This window comes from Eleutherodactylus coqui, chromosome 3 (assembly GCF_035609145.1).
Source record: "Eleutherodactylus coqui strain aEleCoq1 chromosome 3, aEleCoq1.hap1, whole genome shotgun sequence".
NCBI lineage: Eukaryota > Metazoa > Chordata > Amphibia > Anura > Eleutherodactylidae > Eleutherodactylus > Eleutherodactylus coqui.
The window spans coordinates 5,071,105-5,085,652 of NC_089839.1; the positions used below are offsets into that span (position 1 = coordinate 5,071,105).

At 42.0% G+C, this 14,548-nt stretch overlaps 1 protein-coding gene across 1 annotated transcript in view; it reads right to left on the minus strand.

The window, feature by feature from the left end:
- Positions 1–14,548, minus strand: part of USH2A (usherin) — a 903,954-nt gene that overhangs the window by 714,688 nt on the left and 174,718 nt on the right. The window contains exon 14 of the mRNA XM_066594449.1: positions 4,372–4,535. Coding sequence (XP_066450546.1) covers positions 4,372–4,535 — 164 coding nt within the window. The remainder of the gene's footprint in view (positions 1–4,371; positions 4,536–14,548) is intronic.

Genomic DNA, 14,548 nt, shown 5'->3' on the forward strand with positions numbered 1-14,548 from the left:
AGTGCAATACCTCCCTGCACAAAAAGAAGAGGTCGCACATTAAAGGGGTTGCCCTGTTTTTTTTCATTGTTTAGTTTTTTTATGGGTAAAAATGTGAAAAGGGAGGTTTTTGAAAGCTTTCTGTTAAAAACTTTATTAAATCCTTTTTTCCCACTTTTATTTAGTCCCCGCAGTGAACTTGATTGCTTGTACTATATTCTTTAGTCCCTTTGCAGCTTGTCATGGGCTGGTGAGCCTCTAAGCATGGCAGCCCTGGGAGTCCTCAGTGGATGTCCTGCAGTTCTAGTTGGGTCTGCTCACAGCCTTCCATCAACCACATGAAGCAAGGCACCCGTCACTCTCTGCACAGATATATACATTCACTACATTACTAGTTGACAGGATGATAGGAGTGGTAGTAGATAGGAGCTAGATGCCTATCATCTGTCAGGCAGCGACCTCACCTGCTCCAGTGGGTGGGTGGAAAAGGGCAGAGGAAATGCATCACATAAACCCAAACCTGTGGGGGATGGTAACCTGCTCAGTGTGAGTGATGCGACATTCACGCGGGCGAGAAAACACGCATGACAATACAGCCCATTATTTACAATGGGAGCACTTAAATTGGCATTTCTTCTCTCGTAGCAATGCTGGAAAACAGAAAGATGGCAGCACGTTGTATCTTCATGTGAATCTCGCACGATAATAGAACACCCACATGTGCGGTCTCCCACCCAGCACACGGACAGGGTGTGCATGTGCTGTGTGATGGGAGTCACGGCTCAGAATGTCAGCAACGACTCCCTGTTGCCCATGTAAATGTACCCTAAGGCTGTTCTCACACTTGCCTAAGGGTCAGTGCAGGTGAGGCTGCGTGTGAGAGCAGCCTCACCTGTACTGACCATAACGCAAGTGTGAGAGCAGCCTCACCTGTACTGACCATAACGCAAGTGTGAGAGCAGCCTCACCTGTACTGACCATAACGCAAGTGTGAGAGCAGCCTCACCTGTACTGACCATAACGCAAGTGTGAGAGCAGCCTCACCTGTACTGACCATAACGCAAGTGTGAGAGCAGCCTCACCTGTACTGACCATAACGCAAGTGTGAGAGCAGCCTCACCTGTACTGACCATAACGCAAGTGTGAGAGCAGCCTCACCTGTACTGACCATAACGCAAGTGTGAGAGCAGCCTCACCTGTACTGACCATAACGCAAGTGTGAGAGCAGCCTCACCTGAACTGACCCTAACGCAGGTGTGAGAGCAGCCTCACCTGAACGGACCCTAAGGCCGGTGTGAGAGCAGCCTCACCTGAACTTGACCCGAATGCAGGTGTGAGAGCGACCTCACCTGAACTGGACCCTAATGCAGGTGTGAGAGCTGCCTCACCTGAACTGACCCTAATGCTGGTGTGAGAGCAGCCTTACCTGAACTGACCCTAACACTGCTGTGAGAGCAGCCTCACCTGAATTGACCCTAACGCTGCTGTGAGAGTGGCCTCGCCTGAACTGACCCTAACACGGCTGCGAGAGCAGCCTCACCTGAAATGACCCTAACGTTTCTGTGAGAGCAGCCTCACCTGAACTGACCCTAACACTGGTGTGAGAGCAGCCTAAGAGCATTTATAGCAGATCTGTCTCTGTTTATGTGGTTGGAGGGAGTAGTCCTTCAGTTGGCAGTTTGAACTATTTTAGAGCCTGAAAGGTAGATATTTACACGAACACCCGAGAAAGCCAAAGTCCATAACGCTGATGTCCGTAATGCCGATGTCCGTAAACCTGCACCAGGTTAAAGGTAAATACAAGTCACTTGAAATTGGAATATCAGTGTTGAAGTTGCTTGAGTTGCCGGTGTGTCCGGTGGTGTGCGCTGATCCCTACTATATACACAGACACTTTGGAAAGCCGGTTTTCATTCATATGTTCACCCATCTGTCAGAGAAGTGATCACACATGCAGTGAGATGGGTACACATGAATGTCCAACATGCACATGTGTGTTCGGCCGGCTTCTCGCGTTGTGGAATTGCTGTGGAGCAATTCCACAAGAATGCCACAATGGCCAAATCCGCACCTAAGGGCAGCTTCAGACGACCGTGTGTGCAATTGCGTATGCTTCAGCGCAACGTCTCCGCACAGTGAACGAGTTTGATTTGGGCGTGGATCGGCACATAGTATTGTAGATTTTGCGCATGCAGGGCCTGCTCACGTGTGCAAAACATCCCCACCGTGATTTAACAGGCTATTTAGCCTAATGTGGTGCGGATGTGTTCTGTTGTCTACAGAATTCTGCAGCGTATAAATCTTTTGCGCGCCTCCATGTACTTCTATGGGGCCTTTGCTACGCATTATGCATAAAGATAGAGCTGACATTAAACATGCGTGCAAAACACATTTATTGGACGGACCCATTGACATCAGTTGAGCTCATATGTTTTACGCGCAGCGACACGGTTGTCTTAAACGGTCCTACAAGGCGAGGATCTTGCTGCGTTTTCACTTGCGGAGCGGCTGTGGGATTCGCCCCATTTATTTCAAGGACTGAATTCTGCAGCTGAAGCAGACAGAACCGCAGCGTTTTATAAACCCCTTCAGATTCAGCACAGAAATCCTCCGACCCGCGTGAAGGGAATTGTTTAATCCCCTCCGCATGGTTGGCACTGTAAACGCAGCAGATCCTGTTTATTGTACGGCTTTTCTCCTATGAAGGTGTTCTTCTCCTCCTGCAGACGACGGCCGCATCCCTCCATGATGGAAAGTAGTTTTCGATATGGCGAGCGTGTTCTCGCAGTGATGCAGCATTGGCGCAGTATCTGCCGCTCCGTCCTCCTCTGCTTTCTCCATCTCAGTCTTCTCATTCTTATTCTTTGCCTTCCCTCCTTCTCAGTATTCTCCTCCTTCCCCGACTCCTTGCTTCTCAGACAAAGCGCCACCAGAAGATATTTATTGAGAAATCTTTACCTTTCTTATCAGCCGCCTTTCTCTTTAAATATGTACATATATTGTATATTCTTATATTTCCTAAGATTTATATCGTCTTTCATTTGTTACATTGTTGTGCAGAAAGGGAAACAAAATTCAGAATCTCAATGAAGCGACTCTGATATTTGTGAGCGGAAGCCAGAAAATGCCGACTTGTATAAATCCTGTAACTAATATTAGGAATAATACCGATATGTTCCTGCTGTTACTAATAATGGTGACAATACTCCTGCCTTTGTACTCCTTACATCCACAGCCCCTGGACATTTAAAGTGACCCTCTGCTCCCAGAATACATGTTGTCCTGGGACTGGAGGGGCAGTTATATTACCCACCATCAGCCCATTGCGCCAATATCAGGGGCGCCCCTACCAACCTGAGCCTATCGCTTGCAGGACCTCAGAGGGGCGGCACTAGTTTTGCAACCCGGCCAATAAGAGCGAGTGAAGAAGAAAAGCTCCTAAATACTACTGTATCCAACCAAGAAGATTTAAAGTGCACGGGACAAGGACTATTGATGGGACTCCCGCTGATCACAGGAACAGGGGTCTTGTGTTCCCTTATGTGAGCGGAGTGGCAGTTAAGTATGCACGCTGCCCCTTCACTCATTTCATTTCAACTCCACAGATAGCGAAGTTATTGTCCTCAGCTATCTTAGGCAGTCCAATTGAAATGAAGGGATTTGCAGTGCATGAGCAGCACACAGTTGTCTGCCGCTTCAAATATTAGGAGATCTTCAAGACTCGTGTTCTTGAAATTGGTGTGCGTCCGAGTGGTTGTACCCCCACCAGATAGTTATCACATATCCTGGGGTTAGTGGGTAAGTTTAAAGGCTTGTTCCACTTGTAGTTGATTTCCTGTAGAAAGCAGGCAGCTCCGCACATTGTGCAGTGGCCCAGGTTGGTACTACAGGCTAAGTGAATGGGACTAAACTGGGCCACTGTACAAAGTACGGAGCTGTCTACTTTTTGCAGGAAAACAGCTAGAAGTGGGACAACCCCTTTAAATCTTAGCACAAACTTTTCAGAAGTTTAGTTCAGCCAGTTTGCTGAATTTGGGTAAATGAGTTCAAGCCAAATATGAACTTTATCAATACTGCTAAAATGAGGAGCCATAGGAAGAGGAAGAAGAGGGGGAGAAGCTATTTTAGTGGGTTAAGCGAAGACAAACCAACTAAGGTTCGTGTTTACACCGAGCCAAACTTTTAGCAAGGTTCAGCCAGAAACAGAACTATTTCATTTCGCTCCACACTATATATGATATACAGTGCTAGACATGCTGACCCTTCAGATATATCCCACTGCTATCTCTATAGAGTTAATGGACCCTCGTTCAGGGGATCCTTCTGGAAAGCCATAATGTTTGTTTTCTCTGCGACCGGTATTCCCTACACAAGAGCAGAGGGTGTACTTACTGGAGCTGCACCCATATGGGTTCCTGCCGTCCAGACTGCTAGAACCTTCCACACAGTGTGAACAGTTGATACCGCTCACCAACTCCTTACAGAAGCACTGACCGGTACTAGCATGGCAGCTGGTATTGACGGCACCCGCTGGGTTGCATGAACATGGCTGGCATCTGAAACCAGAGAGAAAAGATCTAATTACCTGTGGAAATCATCACTGCCAAAAAAAGAATTGTTATTTATAATATTAATAATAATAAAATGTTATTGAAATTCTGTAAGTAATTGAATTGGAAGCAAAACCTCAAAAGTGATACAAAGTCCAATTTGCATTTAATAATAGAGCAGCGGTTTCCCTTTGGACGCCCCGGTGATTGGGCACCAACTTGTGAGGGCTTATTACTGTCAGGATATTTGTGCCCAATTATTTGATCATCTTTGATTTGTCTCACTTGTTGCTGCCTTGTAGTGTGAGCACACAGTAGACAATGGGAATGAACAGACACCATCCCACCTGAAGTAACTGGACCCCTGAGCAAAAATCACAAGTAGTGGTTGTTTCTGTACTTTAATACTTAGGGGGCTCCTTTGGCCCTAATTATCTTGGATACTCTCTGTGGCATTCTTCCTGCTAACATCTGATACACTTCAGCTGATGTTTCCATCCATTCATCCTGCAAACTGACCCGACATTCTATTTCATCCCAGAATTGTTCAGTAGGTTCAGGTGGGACTCTGTGCAAGACAGTCCAATCGTGGAGCATCCATATCCTCAAACCAACATAAAACAGCATTGGATGTGTGACAAGGCGCATTGACTTGTTGGAAGTATGACCGGCCGTTCCCAGAGTATTACCACATTGTTGGCAGCACATTATTGTCTAGAATGTCAGGGCATACCTGTGTTCATGATTCTTAACACTACAACCAATGGAATGAGACCCTGCGATGGACAACATCCCCAGACAATAACAGAATCTGCACCATATTAAACTGTTGGCACAACAACCTCAATTACAAGGCATCCCCTGGATCTCCTCCACACCCAGGTACAGCCATCTGATGTGAAGATGAAGTAGTGTGATTCATTGCTCCATAGAATGTGTTTCCATTGCTTCAATGTCCAATGACGACACTTTTTGCACTATTGTGAATGAGCCAATGCATCTCCTTTGAGAGAACTCAGACATTTACAGGATGAATGAAGGGAAATACCAGCTCAAGTATATCATTAGTAGGAAGAATTCCATGGAGAGTATCCAATGTCATTAGGGCCAAAGAAGGCATCACTAATTATTAACATATGGAAATAAATACTACTATTGATTCTTGCTCAGGAGTCCATTTACCTTTGGTTGGATAGTGTAGCTGCAGTATAAAGCATGGGAGACAGATAAAGCAGCAAGTCATATGTTTGCATAGCTGTGGCAGAATTGGTCTTTAGAGGTGGAATCCATGCAGAAGAATCTGCCTCAGACTTCGCCCCGTGACTATACAGTAACACATGACTGCAGGATTAGATACACGCAAGTTTATTTGTATTCTATAAACATAGAGACACAAAGATCTGCAGAGGAGCCATCAAACTACTAACGACCACTTGTCAGTGAGTATGTCAGTGCTTCTGATGCCCTGCCCCTGGTGACGTCATTGAACATATAGAACATATAGAAAACACAGAGCCTGACCAACAAAAGAACAACACAGTTAGGGCTCTTGAAAAGGGGAGGACAAATATAACAAAATGAGAATAGAACTAAGCTGTTATTATCTCAGACACAACTCAGAGGTCGTGACAGAAGACACCGACCTACCACCACCACAGAGATCTGGTGGGCTGAAGGACCTGAAGTAACATCACTGCTTTGGAAGGAGCCATTCTGCAGTTTGGTACAAGAGATCTAGTGGGCTGAAGGACCTGTGGTGATGTCACTGTTGTGGAGGAACCATTGTGCAGTTTGGTAGAAAGTACTGTATACTGCATAAACTGACAGCGGTTACTACCAGGACCTGTGATGATGTCACGGTCATATGATCACCTGTGTGGGTGGAGTCAGGAATCACATGACCAGGGGCTCATCACTGTATCCAGGAGTCTGGTGATGTGTGGAAATAAGGATGGATGTTGATCTAGCAGAGCTGTGTGTAAATCAGGATGTAGCAGAGCTGTATGTGTCATGTGCTGTGTGTGCAATGTGTGGGGTCAGGATGGATGTAGTAGAGCTGTATGTGATGTGTGGTAATCAAAATGGATGTACCTGTGTGTGTTATGTGTGGCAATCAAGATGGATGTAGTAGAACTGTGTGTGTAATGTGTTGTGTGTCTAATGTGTGGGAATCAGGATGGATGTAGTAGCGCTGTGTGTGTCATGTGCTGTGTGTGTGATGTGTGGGGACAGGATGGATGGAGTAAAGCTGTGTGTGTGATGTGTGGGGATCATAATGGATGTACCATGTAGCAGAGCTGTGTATATAATTTGTGGGGACAGGATGCATGGAGTAGAGCTGTGTGTGTGATGTGTGGGGATCATAATGGATGTACCATGTAGCAAAGCTGTGTATATAATTTGTGGGGACAGGATGCATGGAGTAGAGCTGTGTGATGTGTGGAGATCAGGGTGGGTGTAGTAGAGCTGTGTGTGTAATGTGTTGTGTGTGTAGTGCGTGGGAGCAGGATGGATGGAGTAGAGCTGTGTTTGTAATCTGTGGGGATCATAATGTATGTACCATGTAGCACAGCTGTGCGTGTAATATGTGGGGATCATAATAGATGTACCATATAGCACAGCTGTGTGTGTATTGTGTGGGGATCATAATAGATGTACCATATAGCACAGCTGTGTGTGTATTGTGTGGGGATCATAATAGATGTACCATGTAGCACAGCTGTGTGTGTAATGTGTGGGGATCTTAATGGATGTACCATGTAGCACAGCTGTGTGGCGCATTGTACAACCAGAATCACTGGTACTATAATTCCCTAATAATTACTAATAAACACAAAACAGATGGATGTAACTTCTTTTACCTAAACTATTGATTAAGTTGCATTATTTTTTTTTTCATGCAGCAGAGCAATAGACAAGGGTTGCAAAAGTATCTGCGCCCTTTAAATCCCGCTACATTGAAAAAAAAACAAACAGGTGCCTCTATTTTATGGCATCTAAATATTTCATCCTTTCGGTAAGACAATAGTTATGAATATTTGTGATCTACTCTTTTTATTTTCCCCTAAGACCTGACAGGTCGATGCGGAATCCTCCATTATTGTTTTAAAGGCTGGAGGGTTTTAAGTTGCGCGGCGGTATCTGTACATTTTTTCCATACGAGTAAGCTGATATTTCCGTTATTGACCTGCTTTGGCTTTCTAAGAGGCTTATCTTTAGATATCTTTATAACCAGCTGCATTGCTGATGGTGCAGTTGTTCTCGCGCTGCTTTATAGGGCGGCATCTGGAGCATTAGGAAAAATTACAAAAATGAATAATTATATAAAATGATACAAACATCCAATAAGTATTAATTAGAAGTAATTACTAAAATGGTGGCAGCAGTGGAGGGTTTATGTGATTTACTACACGCTCCTTGGATGGAAATGTGACAGGTAAGATAGATTTCCTTCATTTGAACAGCACGATCGCCTCTAACAACCCCGTAATAACCGGCGCGGGAGGATTGTAATCATCTCTGGACGGGTTTGTTGAGATCAAGAAACAATCACTATTATTTTAATAACAGTTCCTCATACTCTGCTGTCCTGATTAAGGAGATACAGATGTAGCAGAGCTAAATGTGTTACTTTACACTGAAGGGTGCAATCAGCTGTTAGGGTGCATTTTCTATGCCAGACAGGTCCAATGAGGGAATTCTGTCACTTTGAAGGACCCAACGTGTCCCTGCCTTACACAGGCACAATTTATACTTCAATGGGCACTGTGTAATGCATAATTTCTCCTGCGGGGGTGCTGCAGGAAGATGAACCCCTTCTCACCCCAAGCTGTAAATGTGCATCCTGGCTGGAAATCAGTTCCCGCGAATGGACATGTATTTACATTGCTTGATGGTGTGGGCAGAGAAGCTGAGCCCAAGACATCTATGACTGACAGACAGCCTCCTGATGCAACAGTGGGGATTGGTGAGAACACTGATCCCTGCTGTTAAACTCTTACCTACCGTCAACCCTACACTACTTAATGTTGATAACAGCATGTAAAAGGTTCAAAGAGGAAGGGTGCTCTCTCTGTGATGTCATTAGCCCTCTACCATGAAATTGCGGGGGGGGGGGGGGGGGGGCAACATGTTGCCATGGTAACATAATACAAGAAAATAGTGTCCGGGTCTGCCGTGGCCTGTGATCGCTATGATAAGCAATAAAGGGTACTGGAGTGTATTATCAGAGCAATCAAAGCATCACAGGACATAAAAAACTGTTAAATAAATAAAATTAAAATAGTTTTTAAAAGAAACAAAGAAACAAATTGGCTCACTTTCCTCTCTTTTGTTTAAAAAAAATAAAAATGTGAAAACCCACATTTGGGTTTTTCAATTTTTGAGTTTTCACCCATAACGACCTGTATAATAAATTGAACACACTGAAAGGCCAACGCTACTAAAAAAAAGTTTTTAAAAGTTTATAAAACTTTAAAAGAATAGATGTCAAAATGCTTTTCTTGTTCATTATTTACCCCAAAATCCTACCAATAAAAAATGACCAGCAGGCCCTCACAGCGCTCCGTCCGTGGAAGAATATAACAGTTAAGGGACTTTGAATGCAGCGCTGACATTTTTTTTCGATGCGCAATGGAGAAAGCTAAAATTGTTTTAACATCGTCATAATTGTACCGACCTGCAGAAAAAGTTATCCTGTCATTGATGCTGCATATTAACGCTGTGACCCCCAAATGGCAGATCTGATGTGTACCAATAAATCTGCAGTCCGCCGCGTATAAAACAAGCCTCGTGCGGCGCTGTTGGTGGGAATATAATAAAAGCTCTGGCTTTTGACAAGTGGCGGCCATATTATATGGGTGAGGCGTTATTGGTTATTATAACATGAGGCTGCATCATGTGAGAAGTACTTGGCCATGTGATATAAAAGCGCGTACGGCTATACTATGTGGGCGGCACAATAATAAAACCGTTTACTAATAGTACCAAGGCGGTGATATGTGGGCAGCATTCTACATAGCCATCTTATGTGAGCAGTATGAGGCTCTTTCACATGCGTGTTGTTTTAACCCTTAGATAGCCGCACCAAAGCAGCACAGCTCTCTGAAGGCGGCTTCACACAGGTGAGAAAATCGTCTGATGTGAGAGTCAGTAAAAAAGCAGATGATGAAGCCAATGGTTCACAATGATTTCCTTCCCAATAGCGATGTTTTCACTGAAGCGATGTTGAGAGAACAAAAAATCCTGGCTGCTCTATCCATATAGGGGGCGGCAGCGATCCGATGGGAGATTATTCTAAAAAGAACATGGCTGACGCTCGAAAATCATGGGAACAAAGACGCAATGTTCTCGCAGCAGAATCATGATTGTCCGTGTGAAACGAGCCTGAGTGTTACATCGGGTGAACGAATGGCAGCTACCAGCAGGCCGCGGCTGCCATGAGCGAGTATGCCGCTCCCTCTGCCGTCCGGCCTCCATAGGAGTCTGTGGGAGCTGCCGGCACTGGACCTTCAAAAGAAAGGACAGGAGAAAAATCCCGACATCAAAAAACCGCGCCTTTTGACACGCAGTTTTTTCATCAAAAAATCATTCATCCGAAAGAAACCAGCAGAAATCAGGGGCTCCTTTAGATGTGATTTATTGACGCATCTACTCAGCGCCAAAACGACGGTCGTGTGAAAGAGCCCTAAGCAGGCAGCGTGCGGCTGTATTATACAGTAGGGGCAGTGTAAATTACGTATGAATGATATTGCTTGTCTTTGCCCATCACTCTGGCAGTGTTAGGGCGCAGTCACACGGGCGTTTTTATATGCGTTTATTTGCACGTAAAAAGTCCGCACTGTGTGCGTTAAAAAAGCGCGTGACCACGCCCACTGCCACCAATAATGTGCATGTAAAATTGGCACATGTGACCGCTGCCATGGGAAAGCATTGGTTCTATATGGTGCGAAATATTGTTAACCCAAAGCCCGGTCCCCCCGGCGGCGGGTCACCCGCTCTGCAGTCAGGTACAAGTGGGGTTATTGCTCCCCAGACTTCATTAGCGGTTCAGCCTCGACCACACAACGCTCTGCTCTTCTAGGCTTCTCAGGGCCACACAGACTGAAATCATGCGAACCTCTTAAATGGCGTGCTGGATACATACATTCCTGCACTACCATTCTGCGCCTGCGTGCCGCCCGGCCGGCTTATTATCCGTCGGACATGATACTGATTTATATTACTTTTCTATAAATGATTCATTGCATCTTATAAAAAGGTAAAATAATCCACGGAGCGATATATACGGCATACAGCGCGCACAGAGCCCGCTCTGCCAGGATTTACCCCAACGGAACTCTCACTGTGTGGTCTCCTGAGTGACCCATTCAACACCCTTAAAAAGCCTGATAAAAGCCAAAGCCGCAACGCCGGCTGCAAATTTGTTTTATGGAATAATATTCCACCGGGGAATAAATAAAATGCATCATTTTGTTCGCCTCTGAATTTTATCTTCCGTTAAAGTCAAAAAGAACATGAAGAGGTTTTTTTCCTCCTCTTATCATTTCTGCAATTCTATGAGGCATCGCCGCAGTAAATAGTGTCATTACAGCCGCCGCTAATTGGCATTGGCATATTAGAATTAAAGTACTGCAGAGAGGTGAGGAGCCGCACAATGACAAACCGCAACATTGTTTCCAAGATGGTAAATATGTAGCAGTGAGGTCGGTACCCGTAATCAGCTCAACCCTCTAATGTACAAGAATATCTGCCCGTCTGATATCGCATCCATACACCGTGCCGGAGGGCTGTAAGTCCGACTTCAGTGATCCAGAACTACATAAAGCTGTTGGGTATCACAATAAAGACAACAGGAGGCGAAGTCTGAGAGAGCTGTAATATCACTGCTAATTCACCTCAGCCAAAATCTATCTGCTTAACTAATATCTATCAATGTATATGTGTGTCTGAGCAACTGCCATGATAGATAGATAGATAGATAGATAGATAGATAGATAGATAGATAGATAGATAGAAGATAGATAGATAGATAGATAGGAGATAGATTGATAAGAGATAGATAGATATGAGATAGATAGATAGATAGGAGATAGATAGATAGATAGATAGATAGATAGATAGATAGATAGATAGATAGATATGTGATAGATATGAGATAGATAGGAGATAGATAGAAAGATATTAGATAGATAGATAGATAGATAGATAGATAGATAGATAGATAGATAGATAGATAGATAGATAGATAGATAGATAGGAGATAGATATGAGATAGATAGATAGATAGATAGATAGATAGATAGATAGATAGATAGATAGATAGATAGGAGATAGATTGATAAGAGATAGATAGATATGAGATAGATAGATAGGAGATAGATAGATAGATAGATAGATAGATAGATAGATAGATAGATAGATAGATAGATAGATATGTGATAGATATGAGATAGATAGGAGATAGATAGAAAGATATTAGATAGATAGATAGATAGATAGATAGATAGATAGATAGGAGATAGATAGATAGATAGATAGATAGATAGGAGATAGATAGATAGATAGATAGATAGATAGATAGATAGGAGATAGATAGATAGATTGATAGATAGGAGATAGATAGATAGATAGATAGATAGATAGATAGATAGATAGATAGATAGGAGATAGATAGGAAATAGATAGAAAGATATGAGATAGATAGGAGATAGATAGATAGATAGATAGACAGACAGACAGACAGACAGATAGATAGATAGATAGATAGATAGGAGATAGATAGATAGATAGATAGATAAAAAGATAGATAGATAGATAGATAGATAGATAGATAGGAGATAGATAGATAGGAAATAGATAGATAGGATATAGATAGATAGATAGATAGGAGACAGATAGATAAGAGATAGATAGATATGAGAGATGGATAGATAGATAGATAGATAGATAGATAGATAGATAGATATGAGATAGATAGATAGATAGATAGATAGATAGATAGATAGATAGATAGATAGATAGATAGGAGATAGATAGACGGATAGATAGATAGATAGATAGATAGATAGGAGATAGATAGACAGATAGATAGATAGATAGATAGATAGATAGATAGATAGGAGATAGATAGATAGATAGGAGATAGATAGAAAGATATGAGATACATAGGAGATAGATAGATAGATAAATAGATAGATAGATAGATAGATAGATAGATAGATAGATAGATAGATAGATAGATAGATAGATAGATAGATAGGAGATAGATAGATAGATAGATAGATAGGAGATAGATAGATAGGAGATAGATAGATATGAGAGATAGATAGATAGATAGATAGATAGATAGATAGATAGATAGATAGATAGATAGATAGATAGATAGGAGATAGATAGGAGATAGGTAGGAGATAGATAGATAGATATGAGATAGATAGATAGATAGGAGATAGATAGATAGATATGAGATAGATAGATAGATAGATAGGAGATATATAGATAGGAGATAGATAGAAAGATATGAGATAGATAGGAGATAGATAGATAGAAAGATAGGAGATAGATAGAAAATAGTTAGATAGATAGGATATAAATAGATAGATAGGAAATAGATAGATAGGAGATAGATAGATAGATAGATAGATAGATAGATAGATAGATAGATAGATAGATATGAGATAGATAGATATGAGATAGATAGATACATAGATATGAAATAGATAGATAGGAGATAGATAGATATGAGATAGATAGATAGATAGATAGATAGATAGATAGATAGATAGATAGATAGATAGATATGAGATAGATAGATAGATAGGAGATAGATAGATAGATATGAGATAGATAGATATAAGATAGATAGATATGTTATAGATAGATATGAGATAGATAGATAGATATGAGATAGATAGATAGATAAATAGATAGATAGGAGATAGATAGATAGGAGATAGATAGATAGATAGATAGATATGAGATGGATAGATAGGAGATAGATAGATAGATAGATAGATAGATAGATAGATAGATAGATAGATAGATAGATAGATAGGAGATAGATAGATAGGAGATAGATAGATAGATAGATAGATAGATAGGAGATGGATAGATAGATAGATAGATAGATAGGAGATAGATAGGAGATAGATAGGAGATAGATGTGAGATAGATATATAGATAGATAGATAGATAGATATGAAATAGATAGATAGATATGAGATAGATAGATATGAGATAGATAGATATAAGATAGATAGATATGGGATAGATAGATAGATAGATAGATAGATAGATATGAGATAAATAGATAGATAGATAGATAGATAGATAGATAGGAGATAGATATGAGATAAATAGATAGATAGATAGATAGATAGATAGATAGATAGATAGATAGATAGATAGATAGATAGATAGATAGATATTGTATACATCTGTTTTCACAGCTTTTGGATTTGCTGAGTTATGGTCACTGAACCTTTATGGTAGTAGACAGATGTTATAAGAGAGCAGCATATGTGCCTCTGAGGAATTGCCATAGTAGACAGACAGATATGAGATGAATATATTCTGCAGTAGGACAACAACCCTCAACATCCGGCCAATGTCACTGGGACCCATCTTCAGTGTTGAGAAGAACAAGGCATCCTGGAAGTGCTGATGTGGCCCCACAGAGCCCGCATCTCACATCATGCAGTCTGTCTGCGATTACATGAAGAGACAGAAGGATTGGAGCGAGCCGACATTCACAGATGTCCAAGATGTCTGGAACCTCCCTGCCGAGTGCCTTCAAAAACTGTGTATAAGAAGTGATACTGTTGTAAAGACAAAGGGCGTCACACCGGATACTGATGGGTCTCATTTCTCTTTTGTTTAGTCACTTTGTATTTTGGTAATTGACAACAATAAACTATTAACTCTTTTATTTTTGAAATCACTCTTATGCTGCAGTTTTTTCACTTTTGCCCATTAATGTAGATGCAGAAACATGAGGACTCCGCTTACATTCCGGCGCG